The sequence below is a fragment of the Mustela nigripes genome, chromosome 7, assembly GCF_022355385.1.
Source record: "Mustela nigripes isolate SB6536 chromosome 7, MUSNIG.SB6536, whole genome shotgun sequence".
NCBI lineage: Eukaryota > Metazoa > Chordata > Mammalia > Carnivora > Mustelidae > Mustela > Mustela nigripes.
The window spans coordinates 136060206-136082439 of NC_081563.1; the positions used below are offsets into that span (position 1 = coordinate 136060206).

Sequence of the window (22234 nt, forward strand, 5' to 3'; positions counted from 1 at the left end):
GAGCCTGCTTCCCTCTCTCTCTGCCTGCCTCTCTGTCTACTTGTGATCTCTCTGTCAAATAAATAAATAAAATCTTTTTTAAATAAATAAATAAATAAAAAGATCTTAATTTGTGATGTAGAAAGCTATCTAAAACCCTCTTTTTAAACAAAGACAACTTCAGGGAATCTCTGATGTTCATCTGTTTTGTGTTATAGGAAATGGAAAACACAGAGCAACAAAAGTAAAATACATTATAATGATCGGAGAGGGGAAGCAAAGTTGCTTCTGCGTCCACCACTCTGACTCTTTCATTCCTTGCCACCTCACCCTGCTGGGAGGACAGAGATACATGTTTTCATCCCCAACATACTACAGGATAAATGAGACACAAACCTTGACCAATATGTCAAGGGTTACGTAACAAAACAGAGGTGATGCTAGCAAAAAGCTCAGCCCTTCAAACTGAACCCGGCAGGAAAGACAGCCTATAAGGTTGGCTCAGCTAATAGACAAACTTAGAGGCTCTGACAGAATGAAGTCAAGTTTGATTTAGAACAGGGGTTGGCTAACTATGGCCCATGGACCAAATCCAGCCTACTGCCTGTGCTTGTAAATAAAGTTTTATTAGAAAACAGCCATACCCATTCATTTATATATGTCTGTGGGTGCTTCCAGGCTACAACAGCAGACCGGACTGGCTGCATCAGCCCTTCTAGCGCACGAAGCGATGCGAAGCGGGGAGGGGGGAGAATATGCCCATCTCTGATTTAGAGAATAATGCAATATCAGGATTTTTTTTCCATTTTCCAAGTATTAGTATACTCAAGTTCCTGTTCCTAGTCAAGCTAGTTCACTTCAGGGGGGGAGTTGTTGTTGTTTTTAATTGACAATCTTCGATTCAAGTTTATCTTAACAGTTCAGAGAAAAAGCTCAATGGTTTGGTTTGGGGCTCAAATTAATATAGCTTCTTCACTTTGGGGGCACACAGCCTGGCTGTGGTCCATGAACAGAATATTTTTAGAAACTTGGAACAAAGCAGGCAGGTGAAATGGAATGCTTTCTGCTCAAAGGGTGTCTTTCATCCCAGCTTAACCGTATACCCTGCCCCTTCCAGCTCAAGGTCTGAAGAGTCTGTATTCCTCCATCCCAGCTAATCCTATTTTCTATGGAAGTTCAGATATCACTGGCTGGCAGCTACGCTTTCTTATCAACAGAAGTATGCCCTCTTCCAACTTCTTTCATAGATACCTCTTAAAAACGAAACATTCGAAAACGATTTATTCCCTAAATGCTAACATATTCTACCCGTCTGTCTTCGGAAGCTAGATGCACCCTCCAGTAATGCTGCAGGGACTTCGGAACTGGGATCCAGCTCTTCAACTCTTTGTACAGATGCTGGATCACATATGAAACTTTTACCTCCTTTCTCAAACACTCCGTATTACGGAAATTTCCAAGCACATGCAAAAATAGAGAACGGTATTGTAAATCCCCATGTCCCCAACAGCCAGCCTCAATAAGTCTCAATATTCTGCCTTTCCCCCCATTCATCCTTCTTCCCAACTTTGTGCTTGTTTATTGTTTGTTGCAAAATCTGAAAGCAGATCTCCCTCATCAAATCACTTCACCCATAAATGCTTGTTTGTTCCTGTTAGATGAGGCCCCTCCCCTTTGAACAAAGCTGTGTTACCACTGTCACATCTGACAAAGTTCCTAAGAATTATTATTTTTTTTAATTTCCTAAGACTTTTTAACATTTAACTTAACATCTACTACCCAGGCCAACCTCAATTTCCCCCACTGTTGCCATCCCGTCTTATTAAAGCTGGTTTGTTCAGCTAAGAGCCCAAGTATGACCACAGAGTATTTTGGTGATCGGTCATTTAGGTGTCTTCTCATCCACGACACATCACCCTCATTCTTGTTTTCAACTACCACCAGCATATGCTTAGATGCTAACTGGCCAAGCAAACCTCACCAAGGGCAGCATCTCTTCAGGCCGCACCTGCTATAAGCAAACACATAGGCCCCATAAGCACAGATTCACACAGCTCTACTTTCCAGCGCAATCCGCCACGGGAACCAATACGCCAGGCTACCCCACACACTTTCTGCTCTCAAGAGAAGGAATTCAGCAATCTAATTCTCAAAAATTAAATCTTTTCTGTGCTGCGATGGCCTGAAGACTCTGAATGGTTTAAAAAAAAAAAACAAGGCATACATTCATTAAGGCTTTTTTTTTAAGTCAGCCAAATTTAATCAAGAATCACAAAGTAAATCAGACAAGCCTTGTAATCCATTATTGTTACAAGTAACAACATTAATTAAACACCTAGCTCAAACAGGACATTGGGTTATAAAAAGGATGACCTGTGTCCCTGCCCAAAGCGACTTACAGCCTAAATGAAGCAGTTATCACATCACTTACACAAAACACCCACGGAAGACGAGACCTAAAACCACCCAAACTGACATCCACACCTCCACCATTAGGTTAAGAATATTGGTGAGGCTGATCTGGGTGGCAGACAAGAAAACAAGAATCAAAAGAAAGAGTGTGACTGCTAGTTCTATCATTTCTGAGCCACACTAGGTAAGTTACTGAAGCTCTCTGATTCTCAGTTTTATTATTTGTAAAATGGGAATAACCTCACCTACCTCATGGAGCAGCCATAAACACTGAATCAGAAAATCCTACATGAAAGCCCACACTAGTAATGATGAGGAAAATAATAAACTCAATTAACTCTAAGATTCTTTATGCCAGGCACTAAGCTAAAATGTTGTATGTGTACTATCTCATCTAATCCTATCAGTTTTATGAGGCATCTCTTAGTCTTATGTAACTTTCCAGATGAAGAAACTGAACAGAATGAGTGAGGGATTGATCTGCTTGTCTAATAAGACACAGCTAAAGGCAGGAAGTGGGTCACAGGACCTCAGGGTTCTTGCTATTGATCATGGCATAATAATGCCTCCCAAATGCCACCACAATAAGGAGTAAAAGTGGGACCCAAGGAGTCTGGCAGGGGTGGGGAGAAGGCCCTCCTACTATAGCTATTAAACCAATTATATTATAAGTCATTATTTGTATTACATTGTAAAGTAGAGCACCTCGTTGCTCCCACCCCTGCTCAAACAGGAAGCCCCACAAGACTCCCAAAGATGCAATCCCAAGGCATGGGTATAGTCAGAGCCATAATGGTGGTTTCCTTCCTTGTTGGGGCAAGTCTTCAGCTGTCTGCTACAGAGTATTTAAGGCCTTCTCTATTATGAGAAGATACCCAGTAGTTGGGTATCAAACACCCAATACTTGTTCAAACAAGGCCAAAGTAAAATCAATTATTTTTACCTATAAAATCTCTTACTCTCTTTTAGTACATACATATAAAAAAGACTGAAGAAAGCTAGCCACCAGGAAAAAGCTCCAATTGCCATGACAGTTTGAGAAGCCCAACCAAGCCAAGTAGAAAAGGTATTTGGACAAGAACTGAGGTCCTGGCCAACAGTCCCATCAGAACTCCTGTGCATGAAGCCATCTTGGACCTTCTCACCTTCCCAGAGTTCAAATGCGAACACTTGAAGCTTCTCTATCACCCAGGCAACCCATAGAATTGTTAGCAATAAAATACTGTTTGTTTGGGGGCACCTCAATGGCTCAGTCGGTTAAGCGTCTGACTCTTGATTTTGGCTAAGGTCATGATCTCAGGGTCGTGAGATCGAGCCCTCCTCAGACTCCGGACTCCCTGCTCTCTGCCAGTCTGCTTGAGATTCTCTCTCTTCCTTTCCCTCTGCCCCTCTTCCCACTCATCCTCTCTCTCTAAATAAATGAATAAAATCTTTAAAAAATAATAAATAATAATAACAAAATGCTGTTGGTTTAAGCCACTAAGTTTTGGGGTAATGTGTTAAATAAATAAAACAGCCAGCAATCTGCCTTTCCCACCAGGCCAAATACCCAATCTATGCATAGAAGTTCACTGATGTTTACCAATGGAAATGCTACATTCCTTTCATTCAAGGATGTCCATTGGCTGAAACACTTACCTCTGTAAACCCAGGATCATACAGGACCTGGCTCAACAGGGTTACATAAATATGAATAATGATCACATTGATAACAACAGCAATGGCAGCTAATGTTTACCAAGTGTTTACGTACAGAGGGCCTCACACTCAACCTTTCATTCACTTCACCTTCACTAAAACCTTTGAGGTGGAACACTATTGTGCCCCTTTTGCAGATGAGGCCACCAAGGCCCACAGTGGTGCAGTGACTGATCCAAGATCACACGGCCAGTGAAGAGCTACACAGGACCTCCTTGACCTTCTGGCCACCTGGCTCCTAACCACTGGCTTTACTACCCCTTCAACTGCCATCCTACTTTAATAATGTTGCTTCCTTCTAAAGGAGACAGTGCCTACAAAGAGTTTAAAACTGTGCCTGACGCGCGGCAAGTTTTCGATAAACATCAGCTCTTCTGATGAGGAACCTGCAGACGGGGAAGGAAAGAAGAGAGCAAGCCTTGATCAAGGTAGCTGTTTTGATGGTTGTACAGGCCTCCTTCACCAGCAAGCACCCCAGGGTTTGGTCATTTTCTGTGAACAAGTCTGCTCTCTGCCTGACGGTGAACCCCTAGAAAGCTGCCCGTTTCTGGTTCCTCTTTGTAGGTCTAGGGCGCTGTACATGACCTGGCCCAGAACAAGTAGGTGCTCAAGAAACGAATGGAAAGGAAATGCTTCATTTACCACAAATGCGAATTTGCATTTACGGGATGACACCTCCCCGAGCCAGCAGTCCTTAAAGTGACCCCAAAGAAAAAGAGAGGGCAGGAAGGGACACGTGAACGAGAACCACCCAAGGAATGCCGGCCCCAAAGGGCTCCTTGGGATGAGAGATGGAGCTGGGCTTGTGGCCAGAACACGTGAGGAGTCCACAAGGAGGGCCGGACCTCCCAAACTCCAAAACCCCCCTCACTCTGAAAAGTCCCACAGAAAAAGTGGAGACCCCAGGTCAAAGTCCCCCCAGCCCCGCGGGGGCCGTGCCTCTTCCTGCCCTGTATCACCAGGACTCGGGAGGAGCCCTCCTGCCCCTCCCCGGCCACGGCGGGAGCAGGAGGAGGAAGAAAAAGAAAGTGACCGGAAGTCAGAAGTTTCCTAACAACGACCAAAATCCTCCCCCAGGAGGGGAGGGCTCCTCGTCCTTGGCCCGCCCCGCCCAGTGACGAGGGACTGCCACAAGTGCATCCAGGCAGTTGGGGGCCCCGCTCTTCTGTCCCAGCAAGGAGGGCCTGGCCTGTAGCTCCCCCCCGGGCGTCCCGTGCACCCCGAGCTCTGTGAGAGCTTCCCAGGGAGGGGCAGGGGCGCCCCAACTGTTACTTACAATCATCTAAGTCATCATGCAAGTCCACAAAGTACAGAGGGATTTCTGAAAACCAAGAAACACACAGGAGTTACACGCAAGGAGAGGACTGCGGCAGGCGGGCTCAGGGGCGGGCGGGGGTCCCCGGGCCTTGAGGAGTGGTCTCGGCTGGGGGAGGGGGCGGGGAAGGGTCCGCCTCTGCGCCCAGGGAACCAACCCCACTCACCCGCCATCTTGGGATGGGCCAGGAGGCGGGGTCCGCGCGGGAGGGCGGGGGCCGGTGGGTGTGAGGCGGGGCCTCAGGCTCCGAACCCCGCCCCCTAGGCCGGCCCCTCCCCGCCAGCCTCGCGGCGCCGGCCGGGCCCCGCCCTCGCGGCGAAGGTGGCTGCCGAGGTGGGCGGGGAGGTCAGGTGACCCGGCCGGCGTCCCAAGATGGCGGCGGTATCGGCGCCCGAGAGGCCGAGGCACGGTCCCGGCTGCTGAGGCGGGCCCCGCGCAGCTGGCAGCGGACGGGCCGGGCCGAAGGCTGGCGAGCGGACGGCCGCCGCCTCTGCGCGCTCCGCGGCCGGGGCTGAGCCGTGCGGCGGCGGCGCCGGGGGATGCTCGAGCTGGGCCCGGCCTCTCCCTCAACTTAGGGCGGCGGCGGGCCCGCGCCCCTGGCTCCCGGGCCATGGCGCTGAGGGAGCTCAAAGTGTGCTTGCTGGGGGTGAGTGGCGGTGGGTCGGCCGCGGGGGGCCCGCGGGGGGCCGGGGGGGCCGGGGACCCAAGCGTGCCCAAGTCCTCTGCGCCCCTTCCCCCAGCCTCGGTGCAGGACCTGACCCGGGACCCTCCCTCCGGCCCCGGGGCCATCCTGCCCACCTTTCCGCCCCCTCCTGAGGGTCTTGCTGGCCGGAGGGACCCTTCCCCCGCCCCCTTATGGTGTCCAGGGACTCTTCCCGCCCCCAGCGCGTAAAGCGCCTTCCCTGCCTCTCCACTGCATCTAGGTCGAGAGGAGTTCCTCGTTTCCTCCGAAGGTACTGGTTAGAAGTTGGCCGAGTCTTCCCCAGTAACACCGGTGGCGGGCCTTACGGTTTCACAAGCAGAGTTGGTCCCCTTTCTCGTTTGTTTGGAGTTTTGAACTTGTGGGATACCCGTGATCCTTCTCGTAGAGTTACTTTCTCGGGGGGACGTTCACATCAGGAAGCCCCCCAAAAAGGAGCTGGAAGCTGCTGCTTCCTGTCTTGTCCGGGGAACTTGGCTTCTTCAGATCATGCCTTCTCCAGTCGATGCTCTTTTGCCCGAGTTGCTGCTTTAAAGACTGAAAAAGATTCCAAGAACTAGTCTTCCCCGTGCCCAAATAGGGCGGGGCCGTGATTTGTCAGGGATTACTCAGAAATAATTCAAGAGTTCATAGTTTACTTACACATATTAAAAAGCCAGTGTGTCACTTTTCACACTAAGCCGAAACTTTGGGTTTTTTCAAAGGGTTCATGTTCTTAAAAACTGCAAACCCCCCGTCCTGTAGTACCTTATGACATCTAATTACTCCCACCGAATGTTTACGAAAACCTTCTTTGGGTCCCTTCACTTCTAAAAATTAGCCTAGGAGATGATTTTTCTAAAATCCCGAGTTTCAGGCCCAAAGTCGTTTTCTTTGTCTGCATCCAGGTAAACTTAATTCACCCGTCTCGTTCTTTTTCAGGATACAGGCGTAGGTAAATCGAGTATCGTGTGGCGGTTCGTGGAGGACAGTTTTGATCCAAACATCAACCCGACAATAGGGTAAGAGATTAAGTTTATTGAGCGTATATCTCAAGATGTATTGGAAGTACTTCCAGATTAAAAGGTTTGTTATGGGGGCGCCTGGGTGGCTCAGTGGGTTAAGCCTCTGCCTTCGGCTCAGGTCGTGATCCCAGGGTCCTGGGATCGAGCCCCGAGCCCCGCATCAGGCTCTCTGCTCAGCAGGGGGCCTGCTTCCCCTCCCTCTCTGCCTGCCTCTCTGCCTACTTGTGACCTCTCTCTCTTTGTCTCCGTCAAATAAATAAATAAAATATATATTTTTAAATGTTTTTTAAAAAAAGGTTTGTTATGGGAGTGGGGAGGCGTCGCCATTTTACATTCCAGTGCATTCACAGATGGTGGTTTCCATCATCTCTGGAACAACTTGAAAGCGTTCACTGAGGATTGGTTGTGTCTTAGGAAAGTTATTTTTTGATGTGTGAGGGGGAAACCTGAAAATATGAATGAAAGTTTTACTTTAGTAGAGCATATTTCAGTCTATAAATATGAACAGCAACGACATCTTGAAATAAAGCAGAAGAAACAAGTCCTGATACTCTTCTTTCAGGCGTTCAGCTAAAAGGTAGTTAGCTGGTTTTCGTTTCTCCTGAAAAGTAGGAGGTATCCGTCACACTGGGAGGGCTGGCAGATGCAGATGTGGACGCCCAGGACAGGGCTGTGGGCCCATCGCCGCTGCTGCCTGTCTGAACCCTTCTCAGACATTCCTGCACGAGTAGTAATAATGAATTAATACATTAATGTTGAAATTGACACTTTTTCTGGGTGTCTGGTTCTTGGGATAAATGAAATTGGTTATAGGTTTTTGACTATGAGAAAGTTTCTCGGGGGCCACCTGGGTGGCTCAGTGGGTTAAGCCTCTGCCTTCGGCTCAGGTCATGATTCCAGGGTCCTGGGATCGAGCCCTACATCGGGCTCTCTGCTCAGCAGGGAGCCTGCTTCCTCCTCTCTCTCTCTCTCTCTCTCTCTCTCTCTCTGCCTGCCTCTCTCCCTACTTGTGATCTCTCTCTTTCTGTGTCAAATAAATAAACAAAATCTTTAAAAAAAAAAAAAAAGAAAGAAAAGGTTTTTCAGGGTTTTTAAATATTGTAATATTAACACTTGCTCTGTGAGAAGTTGTGTTTTATAGGTTTCAGTACTGTGTTAGGCTTGGAAAATTAAATAGCTGCTGTGCTGTTGTTACTGCACACCCCTCACCAAACGGTTTCTTCTGTTGAACGAAAAATCCAGTTCTGCCCAGTAGTTTACAACATACACATTCGAAGCCAAGGGGATGAAACCATCACTAACTTTCTGAAATTGAAATGCCTTTCAATAGCCTTCAAGAAAGAACTGGCTATGTGCACATTGTTAATACATGACCTCATGTGTCTCAGGCCCTGCCTGCTGCCACCTGCCTGGGAAAGAGAAGTGACAGGAAGCGATAGCAAGTAGTGCTGGTGACTCAGTGAATGACACCTTTCACACCAGGTCAGAGCTGCAAACAGCTCAGAAAGACAGAAACACCACCTTGGTTAAAAGTGCTCCCCGAGAGACAGCCAGAGGACAGGGAGGAGTATGGCTCCGGCAGCAGCCCACAGCCCTCTCCCGGGTGTCCACAAACTTATTGCCAGCCCTCCCAATCTGACAGACGCTGCAGTTCCTCACCTGGAGTCCCGCCCTCTTCCCCAGGTGGTCTTGGCTCACAGTTCACAGGAAAGAGGAAGATGAGGCTTTCCCCAGTTTCCTTCCACTTTTCCTTGTTTCTTTTTTCTCAGCCTCAGCGGGTATGTTCCTCCTGTGTGACCACGTCCTCACACACCTGAGCTTTGAAGGGCCCTCCTCAACAGTTCTTCTTCCCCTGCCCTGCCTTCTTGTCACAGCCTGCGCACTTGTTCCTCTTTTCCCTGCTCTACTAAGACAGTTCCATTCCCCATGCCTGCCGCGCCAGTGGTGGCGGTCTTGGAAGAGCAGTCACTCCTTCCTCAACTACTGCTCGCTCTTCTGCCCACTGTTGCCGCCATTCCACCCCCCCCCCCATTCTGCGAAAACCACGCTCCCTGTGTACCAGTTTCCATCTCACTGCCAAAGCCAAGGGCTTTATCTTCTTTCTTTATCCTTTGAGTGCCTTCTATATGCAGATCCTAGACTGGGTGCTGGTGATTTAGACCACGGGTCAGCAGACTCTGGACCTTTGGCCCACCTCCTATTTTAATAAATAAAACTTCATAAAATCATAGTCACACTCGTTTATTCACATATTGTCTCCACTTCTCTCCACCTACAATGGCAGAGTTGAATAGTTGTAATGAAGGCCCTATGGCCCAGAAAGCTGAAAATACATTCTGTTTCGCCCTTTTCAGAAAAAGTTGGCCAACCCCTAACTTAGATAAACTTGGTTCCTGCCCTCATGGACCTTACCTACAATGAGGAAAGAAAAACATTCTAAAACTAATGTACCGGAAATTACTTACTTGACCCTTTTCTGTGCTGCAAAGGAGAAGCATGAGTGCTCTAAGAACATGTAACAGGCTCCTGGCCAAGGCCTAAAGGAATGGCTGATGCCTAAGGGAGACAGTGGAAGTGTAAAGCACTTGGAAGCCATGACATTTAAATATTGAAAGATGAGTGGATTATATAGTCTATAATTTTAGCTGTGTTGGAAGGTGCATGGTAGTACCTCATTCTGGTTTTAATTTCCATGTCCCAAAGATGGAGGGCAGATGTGCAGAGGGAGACTGGAGAGGCAGAATGGCTAAATTTCCATTGTCCAAAGAAAACTCCAATTTAAGTCCAAGCCAGATGACTCTAAGGGCCCATGCTTCCCTCCACTCTGCCCAGTGTGACATATTTGGCCATTAGGGAAGACCATGAATATGGGAGGAGAACTTAGGACAGGAGAAGGAATGGACACCGAGTTCTGCAGGGGACAAGGTCCGAATCGTAGGTTGGAAATAAGGGCCTGGCCCTAAGGAGAAAGGCTGGAGAAGTTGACTTGAGACTACATTGCGCAGGTGAAGCTGAGTTGTGGGAGGGGATGAGAGCACTGGGAAACATGGGGAGCAGAGCACAGCTGAGGAGGATGTGCAAGATGAGCTTTGTGGGAGGTCGGGTGGGGGGGGGCGGATGGCAGCGGGAGAGGACAGTAAGGGAGAATTCTCACGGAGGAAGAGAACTAGAGAAGACAAGAGTTTTGTTCCAACTCAGCCTGTGGTGAATGATGTTGGAGCCTCCCCTGACCTCCGGGACCTGGCCCCTTTTGATTCACCAGCCTCCTGGTCACCCCTCCAACATAATCCTTTTCTCCTGCCTCATAGTTCTGCTGTCTGCTGTGCTACTCACTCCCTCACCACCACCAACTAGTTAACTTCTACTCTTGAAAAACTTTCGATTACAGTATTTTTCAAAGAGCAAAGATGTTTAATTTTGATAAAGTTCAATTTATCAATTTTTTTGTAGTTCATATTTTTCGTGTCCTCTACGTCCAAAATCACAGATTTCTCCTGTGCTTTCTTTTAGAATTTTAATAGCTTTATGTTTTAAATTTTACTTTATGACCTATTTCTACTAGCTTTAGTTTACCATGAGAGGGAATTCCGGGATCATTTTTTCGATGTGTCAATGTAGTCATTATAGCAACATTTGTTAAGTTAATTGTGCATTTATTAAATTACCTTGATGCCTTTGTCAAAAATAAACTGATAAGTATTGTGGGTTTATTTCCGTTCCATTGATCTGTTTGTGTCTCCTTGTGCTGGTATGATAAACAGTCCTGATTCTTGTAGATTTATAGAAAGTCTTGAAATCAGGCAATATGTAGCCTCCCATTGTATGTATATTTTTCAAATCTGTTTGGCTTTCTCAGTCGTTTGTATTTATTTAAATTTTAGAATCACAATGACCAATTTCTGAAAAAAAGCTGAAATTTTGATCGGGAATGTAGCAAATCTATTGATTAATTTGGGGAGAATTGGCAATATTGCATCTTATCCATAAACATGGTATATTTCTGTTCTAATTTAGTTCTGATTTCTGTCAACTAAGTTTTTCCGTTGTCCCTGTGCAGGCTTTTCACATATTTTGTTAAATTTATCCCAAAGTATTTCATGTTACTTTATGATTCATAGATGGAATTTTTTCATTTTAACTTTTAATTATTGCTAATATATAAAATAAATTTGATTTTTACATATTGGCCTTGTGACTTTCTAAATTCAGTTAGTTCAGGTACCTTTCTCATAGATTGCTTGGGATTTCCTTAGGTGTACGATCATGTCCTATGTAATAAAGAGTTTTACATCTTCCTTTCCAATGTATATGCTCCTAGGATAAATTTCACTTGGTTATTATGCATTATTTCATACATTATTGGGTTTGATTTATTAAAATTTTGCTAAGGATATTTGCCTCCATGAAGTGGGTAATTATAGTTTTTTGTAACATCTTTCTCTAGTTTTGGTATCAGGGCTTCATAAAATAAGTCGGGAGGTGTTTTCTCATCTTCTTTTTGAAAGAGTTTATGTGGAATTGGTATTACTTCTTAAAGGTTTGGTATGATTCACAAATGAAGCCATCTGAGCAGGGAGTTTTCTTTGTCAGAAAAATTTTAACTACAGATTCAATTTCTTTAATAGATACAGACGTATTCCCAAGTAAGCTTTTGGCAGGTAGTATCTTTCGATGAATTTGTCTGTCATATCTATTTTTTTAATTTATTAGCAGAAAATTCATTAAATTTTTAATTATCCTTTTAATATCTTTAGGATATATCCAGCTATATTACGTTTATTAGTTTTAATGATCATCTCAAAGGACCAGTTTATTTCATTAATATTTTTCTATTTTCTATTTCATTGTTTTTTACTTTTATCTTTGTTTTCTTCTGCCTTCATTTAGGTGTTTTGGCATAATTTGTTCTTTCTTTTAAACTTATTAACCCAGAGGTTTAGAATAGTGATTTTTAGGGCCTTTTTTTTCCTTATGTGAGCATTTAGAACTATAAATTTCCCTGTTAAGTACTGGTTTAAGTAAATCCCACAAGATTTTTTTTTTTTTTAAGATTTTATTTATTTATTTGACAGAGAAATCACAAGTAGATGGAGAGGCAGGCAGAGAGAGAGAGAGAGGGAAGGAGTCTCCCTACCGAGCAGAGAGCCCAATGCGGGACTCGATCCCAGGACCCTGAGATCATGACCCGAGCCGAAGGCAGCGGCTTAACCCACTGAGCCACCCAGGCGCCCCCCACAAGATTTTAATACACCATATTTTCATTTTCATTAAGTTCAGAGTATTTATTTCCCTTGTGACTTGTTTGACCTGTTGGTTGTTGGAAAGTATTCTCTAACCTCCAGTTATTCAGGGATTTTCCAGAAATTTTTTGATTATTGATTTCTACTTTAAATCTGTTCTGGTCAGAAAATATACTCACTGTTATTTCAGATCTTTTACATTTGGCATTTGTTTCATGGCCTCGAATATGGTCTTCATGAATGTCCCACATATATGAGAAAAGAACGTGTTCTATAAATGTTAAATTACTCAGTTTGGTTAATAGCACCGTTTGTGTCTTCTGTACCTTTACTGATTTTTTCCTTCTCATTTGCAGTGACAGGAATGTTTGAAATCACCCTAATTGAGAATTTGTCTATTTCTCTTTTGTAGTTTAATCAATTTTTGTTCATGTATTTTGAAGCTCTTATTATTGAGTGTTTCTACATGTAGCATTGTTATTTTTCTTGATAACCTGACCCCCTCACCATCATGAAATGCTTTTTCCCTGGTAACAGCCCTGATTCTGAAATTCTACTTTGTCTCATATTAATACAGGCTCTTCAGCTCTCTGTTGATTAGTGTTTGCTTATCTTTTCCCATCCATTTCCATTTAACCTATTTGTATCTATGTATTTGAAGGAGGTTTCTTGTAGACAGCATTATGGGTCCTGCTTTTACATTTAATCTGACAGTCCCTGCTTTTAAATTGGAGTGTGGAGACCTTTACTGTCCAGCACAGTTGCCAAAGCCACATGTGGCTATTCGAATTTAAGTTAAAATTAAAAATTCAGTTCCTCAGTCACACTAGCTATCTTTCAGTCCTCCTTGCAGAAAGCTATGTTACATAATACTGATTCAAACCATTTTTATTTATTACAAGTATCAACATGGTTTGGTTTAAATCTACCATCTTGCTATATTTTCGTATTTGGCCCATGTTAATGATTCCATTTCATCTTCACTGTTGGCTTGTTAGCTCCATTTCTTTGTTTTATTATTGTAGTGGTTGCACTAGGATTTACAGTATACTTCTTTTTCAGTCTACTTTCAAATAATACACAATTTCACATATGGTATAAGAACCTTATGAGAGCATAGTTTCATTTTCCCTCTCGTCCTTTGTGCTATTAATGTCATGTTTTACTCCTGCATCTTATAAGATTCATAATACACTTTTTTTTTTGGCCTTAGCCATTGATCCTTTAAAGAGACTATTGGTCTTTTTTTCTGGGTCCTTGTGCCAGTATCACAGTTTCTTTACTTCTGTATCTTTGTAATAAGTCTTAATGCCCACTGATGTGTCTTCTGTGCTATTAAGAATGTCTTGGCTTACATTTCCATATAAACTTTAAAAATCATCTTGTCCATTTTCACATATACCAACACACCAGTTTCTACTGATTTTGATTGGCATTCCACTGAATTTATAGATTGGTTTGGAAAGAAATGTCATCTTTATGATATTGAATTTTCTAATATATGACCTTTGATTATGCTTCCATTTATTAAACAAGCTTCTTTATTTTCTCTCAGTATTTTTTTTCCACTTCTCTGTATAGTGGATTTACACATTTTTCCTTCGATTTATACTAAGGGGTTTGATGTTTCAAAGCAATTTTATGCTATTAAAATACTGCATGGTATTGTTTTGAAATGTATTTATTTCTCATCCTAAACTCTTTCTTTTCTTATTGAATCGAGTAGGAGCTCCTGTACAGTATTGAATAGAAACGTGGCGCTGGGTGTTCTTATCTTACTCTAATCTTAGTGGGAAAGCTTTCACTGTCATACCATTAAATTAAATGTTTACTGTAGGTTTTTGGAACATATCCCTTATCACATTACAGGGTGTCCTTCTTTTCATCATTTGCTGGGATTTTTTTTTTTCTTACATGAATAAGGGTAGGATTTATCAAAAGATTTTTCTACATCTACTCAGTCATGCAATTACTCTCTTTTATGCTATTAATATGGTATATTACACTGTTGAATTTTCATGGAATAAACCCACTTCGATTGTGACGTATTCTTTTAGTAATCACTGTTTTTAGTTTGCTGGTTTCTAGGATTTTTGTGTCTGTTTATAAGTAAGATTGTCATATAATAATCCCTTTTGTAATGTATATGCAAGTTTGGTGTCAGGTTTTGCTTCCCTTGTAAATGAGTTGGGAAACTCTTTGGTGCAAGAGTTTGTATAAAATTACTCTTATTTCTTAAGTGATTAGTAAAATTCATCAGTGATGCTGTTTGAGCTTTGCATTGTCCTTGTGGGATGGAGCTTAGGAGTCCATTTCTTTTCATAGTTGTAAGATTATTCATTTACAGATTTTCTATTCTTATATTGGTTTTGATAGATTGTGGGCTTTTGTGGGGTTGTTGTTGTTTTTTTAAGGTTTTTGACTCTTTCATATACATTTTCCAATTGGTGTAAAGAAAAGATTCTAAATTGATACCCCTTTTGCATTTCTGACATTAGTTTTGCCTCTAATCAGCTCTACAGTATGTCTACTTTCCAATTCATAAATTTCTGCTCTTATCTTGATTGTTTCTGTCCTGTTCAATATGCTGTTCTTTCTTAAGGTAGATGATCATATCATTGATTTCCAGTCTCTACTATTTTCACTTGTATTCCTTATATTTTTAAAACCTTAACCATCGCTCTTGCTGATTCCAACAAATTTTTATATGTCATAATTTCATTATCATTCATTTCAGAATATTTTCCACTTCCTATTAAGATAACATCCTTGGGGTGCCTGGGTGGCCAGTGGGTTAAGCCGCTGCCTTCGGCTCAGGTCATGATCCCATGGTCCTGGGATCGAGCCCCGCATCGGGCTCTCTGCTCAGCGGGGAGCCTGCTTCCTCCTCTCTCTCTGCCTGCCTCTCTGCCTGCTTGTGATCTCTGACTGTCAAATAAATAAATAAAATCTTTAAAAAAAAAAAAAAAAGCTAACATCCTTGACTCAGCTGTCATTCAGATGTGTGTTTCTCGCTTTTCAAGTACAAGGAGGGTCCCAGTTAACTCTGTGTTACTGATTGCTGACACAATTATATTGAGGTGACAGAGCATATTTTGCATGATTTAAATCCTTTAAAACGTGGTACAGTTTACTGTGTGGCACAGCATATGTCAATTTTGGTAAATATTCAGTATGTGTTTGAAAAGTTTTTGTATACTCTGCATCTGTTCTACGAATGGAGTTCGGTCAAGTTCATTGATCACGTTGTTCATTCTTTGTGTTCCTTGTTAGTTGCTTTCATCTGCCTGAACCCATCAGTTACTGAGAGCAGCGGGCTAGAATCCCCTCCGTGGCTATGTATTTGTTTACCCTTTGCCTTCGGCTTCATTTTATCAATGCCGCAGCTCCATGAAGTGCCTACAAATTTAGAATTTTAGATCTTACAATGATGCAAACTTTCTAGCATCCTGAAATGTACTCTTTTAAGTTCTAGGGTACATTTTGCCTTGAAATCTGATTTGTCTGTTATCAGTGTAACACCTTATTTCCTTCGGTTGGTATTTGCATGGTGTATTTTCTCATCCTTTTGTTTTTCAACCCTTCTGTATCTTTATATTCTTTTATATTCAAAGTGGGGCTCTTATAAGCAGCTTATGATTTGATTCTGTTGAAATATGCTACATATAACCCAACACCCTAATTAAAATCCAGAAATTTCCATCACCTCAGAAAGTTCTTCCGATGAGTCCCACTCCCCATCAGCAACCACCGTGGTGATCGCATTCCCTGTAGCTTACTTGGCCTGTTCTTGAATTACACATGAATGACATAAATGCTCTCTAGTTTCTTCTAGTTTCTTCTAGTGAAAGTTTTGGAGTTTCAGCCATGTTGTTGCATGTACTATAGTCCTCCCTCCCCCGCCCCGCCCAGTTTTTTAATTGGTGAATAATGTTCTCTTGTGTGAGTAGATCGCACTTTATCTCTTCTGGTTATGGACATCCAGGTTATTTTCAGGTTTTGTCTGTTGTGAATATAGATACTGTGAACTTTCTTTTATAAGTCTTTGTATGGACATAGGTCTTCATTTCCTTCTGGGTAAATAACTAGGTTTAGAATTTCTAATTTGTAGGATGAGTGGACATATAATTACATAAGTTTCCAGACAGCTCTCCAGAGTGGTTGTATTATCTTACCCTCCTGCTGTGATGTGTAGAATTCCAGTTGCTCCACATTCTCACCAGTATTTGTCTGTCATTTAACTTTACTTTTCCTACTGTGTACAAACTGGTATCTCATTGTGCTTTTAGTCTGTATTTCCCAGATGACTGAGAATGTTAAGAACCCTTGAGTATTCTTTTTTACACTCATTTCTTTCATGAAGTCCCTCTTCAAGTCTTTTGTCCATTTTCATCTGGACTTTGTCTTATTTTTTAAACGATTTGTGGGGATTCTTTATGGTACCGCCCCTCCATACAACAAATACAGCTCTTTTGTCAGATATATTTACCCTGTATATTTTCTTCCATTCTGTGGTTTGCCTTTTCACTTCCTTAATGATGTCTTCTGACGAAAAGAAGTTTTAATTTTATTGAAGTACATGCTGTCAATTTTGTCTTTTCTGATTCATGCTTTTTTGGTCCTCTCTGAGAAAGCTCTCCCTGTCGCAAAGTCTCGCCACATTCTTCTATGTTTTCTTCACAGTTTTAGCTTTACATTTAGTTCTTCAATCTGTCTCAAATTAATTTGTCTGTATTGTGAGACAGAGGTAAGGTGCAGTATGTTCCCGTGTGATTATGCAGTTGTCCCAACATCATTTGTTGAAAATACTTTGTTTTCTGCATTGAAAAAGCCTTGGCACCTTAGTCAAAAATTATAACACTGAAAAAGATTGTAATTTTGAGTCTTCTGGGCTGTGCACTAGAATGGTTTCTGCTTCCATTAACAGCTCTCTTCATTGTTTCATGGGTTTAGGTGGGGGAGTCTTAAAAAGTATTTTTGTCAAAATTGTTTAATATTAATCCTTTTTCAACTAGTGTTAATGGAATTGTATTTTTTCATTTTGTTTACAACTGTGTGGTACCTGTCTATGGAAGTACTGCTGATTCTTGTGTATCGACCTTATACACTGTAATCCTATTTAAATTCATTTATTCTAGGAGTTGTCTTGTAGATTCCTTGGGATTTTCTACATACATCATTATGTTGTCTGAAAGTAAAGACAGTGTGCATCCTTTCCTTTTAGTTTTTCTCCATACCTTGCTGCACAGGCAAGGATTTCCAGTACCATATTGAATAAAGTAGTGACCAACACCCTTACCTTTTCACAATCTTATTGGAAAGTCATTCAACATCATACTGTTAAGTTTGGTATTAGTTGTAGGTTGTCATTTATTAAGATGAGGAAGTTTCCTTCTATTTATAGTTTGCTGAATGTTTTTATTAAGAATGGGTCTTTTTTTTTTTTTTTTTTTTTTTTTTTTAAAGATTTTATTTATATATTTGTAAGAGAGAGAGAGAGTGAGAGCAAGCACAGACAGACAGAGTGGAAGGCAGAGTCAGAGGGAGAAGCAGGCTCCCTGCGGTGCAAGGAGCCCGATGTGGGACTCGATCCCAGGACGCTGGGATCATGACCTGAGCCGAAGGCAGCTGCTTAACCAACTGAGCCACCCAGGCGTCCCGATGAGTCAACATAGAGAAACTGAAACTGAGAATACCATTCTGCAACACAGCAGGCTGGCGGTCTTCAAAAGTCGAAAAAGTCGAGGAAAGACTAAGAAACTGATCCAGATTAACAGAGACTGAAGAGTCATGACAACTAAATACAGCATGTGATTTTGAACTGAATGTTTTACCAAAAAGGCTATCACTGGAACAACTGGCGAAACTTAGATGGGTTCTGAGAAATAAATGGTAGTAACGTGTCGGTGTTAATTTCATGATTTTTATGGTCTTGTTCTGCTCATGTAGGAGCATATTCTGGCTGTTAGGAAATGTCCACTAACCTTCAGAGGTAATGAGGCAGCTTATTGTCCCATGGTTCAGGATAAATTAATTCTGTGCTTAGAAGTTTTCTCTAAATTGGAGGCTGTTTAAAAAAAATTTTTTTTAATGGTGGTTATTATACTGCATTACAAGAAAGCATTATAAAACAACTGGCTTTTTTCCCTGATGTTATTACAGGACAACTAGCTATTTGATGTAAAACATGGTAACATTGTGTTGTTGCTGCCATCTTCACCTTCCGCGGGCTCTGAGAGCCCAGGCCACCTTACTCTCCCTAGACATGGGAGCCTCACTTTGGCCAGCCTTCGATACCTCCCTCTGGGCCATTCTGCCTTTCCAGCTGAGTGGCCCACTGAGTAGCAACTTTGAGATTGAGGAGTGATTCACCACAGGAAAACAAGGAGGAAGAGCAAAAATGATTTCTTTTTCTTTCACACACACAGTACTGTTCCCACGGCTCTTCGCTGCCTCCTGTAGAAGTGAGTTTTCACGGGACGTCATTCGTTTCTCTTTGGCCTAAAGAACTTTTGTAGTATTTCATGTGTTCCGAGCTACTGGTGACAGATTCCCGCAGTTTTTGTTTGTCAGAGAGTGTCATGTCTGTACTGCATTCTCACATCTGAAGACTGTTTTTGCTAGAGAACAGATTTCTGGGCTGATCGTTGTTACCATATACCATAATGATTCAATATTTGTGCATATCATGAAATGATCACCGCAGTAGGTTTAGTTAACACCTATTACCACACATAGCTACAAAAGCTTTTTTTCTTGAGATGCGAACTTTTGAGTTGCTTGCTGAGCAACCTTCCAGTATGCAGGAGAGTGTTAGTGACTGTGATACCGTGCTGCTCGTTGCCTTGTCAAGACGGGTGAAGGTGGTCAGAAGGTACAGACTCCCAGCTATAAGTCCTGGGGATTTCATGTACAAGTTTTTCTACCCAAAATATGATGCGTCTTTTTATTTGGCTGCTTTTAAGATCTGCTCTCTTTTGAGGCACCTGGATGGTGCAGTCAGTTGAGCGTCTGGCTCTCGGTTCCCGCTGGAGTCCTGATCTTAGGGTCATGCGGTCGAGCGCCCGTCAGGCTCTGTGCCCAGCAGGGAGTCTGCCTGAGATTCTTGCCCCTCCTTCTCCCTCCACCTGCACGTGCTCCCTCTTCCTTCCTCCCTCCTTCTCTCGCTCTCTGTCTTTCTCTCTCTCTCTCTAAAATAAATCAATAAAATCCTTTAAAAAAAATCTGTAATTTTTTGTTTTCAGTTTACTCTAATAGGAGGTGCATAATATACTCTAGGTTCAATGGATTAGAGTTTCCTTGGATCAAAAATCTGACTATCTGGGACCTGTGTTTCATCTCCCCCGTTCTTGCACTCCGCCAGTGGGATTCCAGTGCACAGATAGCAAGTTGTTAGGTACTGCCTAGCAGACGGCTGGATCCGGGGGTTTCTGGGCAGAGGGCACTTCCATCCTTCCCCCCTCTCATCTGTCTGTAAGTTCAGTTGCTTCTTTCTTCTGTCTCTTAAGTATCTAGTATATTTTTTTCCACTCAGATACTGTCCTTACTTCTAGAATTTCATATGATTCCTTTTTTATATTTTACATGCTTTGATTTCCCATCTGTTCACTCAATATGACTCTTTTCCTTTAAGTCGTGATTATATTTGTAGTAGCTTCTTTAAACTATGTGTCTGCTGATGCCAACATCTGGATCCGCTCAGGGTCTGTTGCGCTTTACTCTTTTTCTCTTGACCTTGGGTCCCATTTCTTTGCCTGTGTAGCATTTCCTCCTGTGTACTGGACACTGCAGAAGACAGGTTGCAGAGATTTTAGACTCTCTCCTCTTCGGCTGAGGAGTGCTGAGTTTTGTTTAGCAGAAAGTTAAATTAGGAAGCTTGTTTTCACACTTGGTTAAGATGGTTCTCTCAGAGTGTCACCATTAGCCTTGTGGCACATGCTTATTCCCAGGACATTGTCTTTACGTCTAAGGTCTTATCTCTGGATTTTCATTCAGTGTGTTCCCTGGACCCCTTTTAAGTTGGTAGGATTCAGACTTCCCACTCTTGCCTGAACTTGGCAGCAGCTGAAATCTGCGCCCAGCTTTTTCTTCCAGCCTTCCAGTTGTTCCTGTCCTTGGTGTCTCTGTGTGTGTGTGAAGTTTAGGTGTCAGCTGTGGTTTCGAGGTGGGTGTGCAGATGACTGAAGGCTACCTCCCCTGTGGCTCCTTCCTGCCCAGGCTTCCCCAGGCTTTCCAGCCACACTGGCAGCCTTGCCTGTCGTCCCTCAGCCAGGAATACCAGCTTTCCTCTGGACCAGGTTACCAGGGTGACTCTGGCACAGGCGACCGCCACAGCAGCTGGACTCACAGCTCCCCAACTAAACTTTTAATCAGAGTATTTATTTTACTTTTCTGATAGTTGCTGATGTCTTTATGTCTAAACCTACAGTTTTACACTTTGTTTTTTTATTTACCCTGTGTTCTTTTAGATTGAATTTTGTTTGTAATGCTGTGTTTCTCCCTGTTGTTATCTTGGTAATTATAGATTCTTTTGTTATTCTTTAAGCTTTACTCTAGAAATTACCTTATGCATCCTCGACTTACTTGAGTCTAATATAAATTACTTTTACCGCATTCCAACAATGCAAGGTTCTCAAATCTAATTCTCTGCTTCCCGCCTTTTATGCTCCTACAGTGTATTTTAATTCTAGATCTCACAGGACATTCATTATTGTTACACAGTGAACTTTCCCGTTGATTTCCTGCATATGTTTACTCTCTGCAATGCCTTACGTTCCTGCCTGCAATTCTCCCCTTCTATCGGGGATCATTTACTTGGTTCTGAAGAACACCATTTTGTATTTCCTTTAGTACACGCTTCTGGCACAGCGTTGTCTATCTGAAAATGTCTGAGTTTTATCTTATTATTGAGCTTTTATTTACATGAGATCAGATGTGTAGCTCTGTGAATGTTTACCTTGTGCTTTTTTATGTGCAGCAAGACCCAGAACCCCTCGGTTCCTTCAGCTGCCTCACCGGCCCAGCCTGCGTTCTGACTTCCCCTCCCCAGAGTGCCCGCGTGTGTTCAGACTTCTCACGAACGAGTCTCCTTATATGTACTCCTGCGTGCTGCCTTCTCTTGCTCAAAACAGTTAATGAGATTTATCCCTGTTTTTGCTTTTATCAGGAGTTTGTTCCTTCTTACTGTTGACTAGCATTCTGCTCTGAGACTACACTGCAGTTTGCTTATCCGGTCGGTCTCCCGTTGGTGGACTTTACATGGAGTCCAGTTCTGAGCTCTGCCGAATAAAGACGCTCTGAATTGTCCCACGCGGTTCTTTCCGTGGGTGTATTGCTGTGTTACTGTTGAGCACATGCCTGAGGTAGAATTTCTGGTTAATAGGCATATTTGTTATCTATTTTGGTGTCACAGATTACCCCTTAGGTTATCAGTTTAAAAACACAATGAACGGGTATTACCGTCTCACGGTTTTCAGGCGTCAGGAATTCAGGAGCAGCTTAGTGGGGTGACTGGCTCTTGCCATCCAGAGCTCTCCACAGGACTGTTTGAGTGTCCCCGCAACACGAGAGCTGTCATCCTCAGAATGAGGAGTCCGCAAGAGCCCAAGATAGAAGCCACTGTGTCTTTATGACCTCACCTGTCATTTCCATCGTGTCCTCTTGGTTACCCAGATCAGCCCTGTTCATTGTGGGAGTGGACTGCACAAGGACATCGGTGCCAGGAGTGAGGACCCTTGGGACTGTCTTTGATGCTGGCTACCACGATAGGTTTAGAGGCATGTTTAGGGGTGCCTGAGTGGCTCAGTCGGTAAAGCATGTGCCTTCAGCTCAGGTCATGATCCAGGAGTCCTGGGTCAAGGCCAGCATTGAGCTCCCTGCTCAGCGG

General features: G+C 43.0%; 2 protein-coding genes across 4 annotated transcripts in view; one reads left to right on the forward strand and one right to left on the reverse strand.

Moving 5' to 3' along the window:
* Positions 1 to 6626, reverse strand: part of LOC132022055 (serine/threonine-protein phosphatase 4 regulatory subunit 1-like) — an 82969-nt gene extending 76343 nt beyond the window's left edge. For 2 of the 3 annotated variants that reach the window (XM_059407295.1, XM_059407294.1), the window contains exons 1-2: positions 5571 to 5594; positions 5366 to 5410 (exon numbers count right to left, since the gene is read on the reverse strand). In XM_059407295.1, the coding sequence (XP_059263278.1) occupies positions 5366 to 5410; positions 5571 to 5577 (52 nt within the window). In that variant the 5' untranslated portion in view covers positions 5578 to 5594. Of the gene's footprint in view, positions 1 to 5365; positions 5411 to 5570; positions 5595 to 6412 lie in introns of those variants that run through there. The other variant, XM_059407296.1, reaches the window with a different exon arrangement.
* Positions 5742 to 22234, forward strand: part of RAB22A (RAB22A, member RAS oncogene family) — a 55450-nt gene continuing 38957 nt past the window's right edge. The window contains exons 1-2 of the mRNA XM_059407298.1: positions 5742 to 6050; positions 7026 to 7105. Of these exons, the coding sequence (XP_059263281.1) occupies positions 6015 to 6050; positions 7026 to 7105 (116 nt within the window). The 5' untranslated portion in view covers positions 5742 to 6014. The remainder of the gene's footprint in view (positions 6051 to 7025; positions 7106 to 22234) is intronic.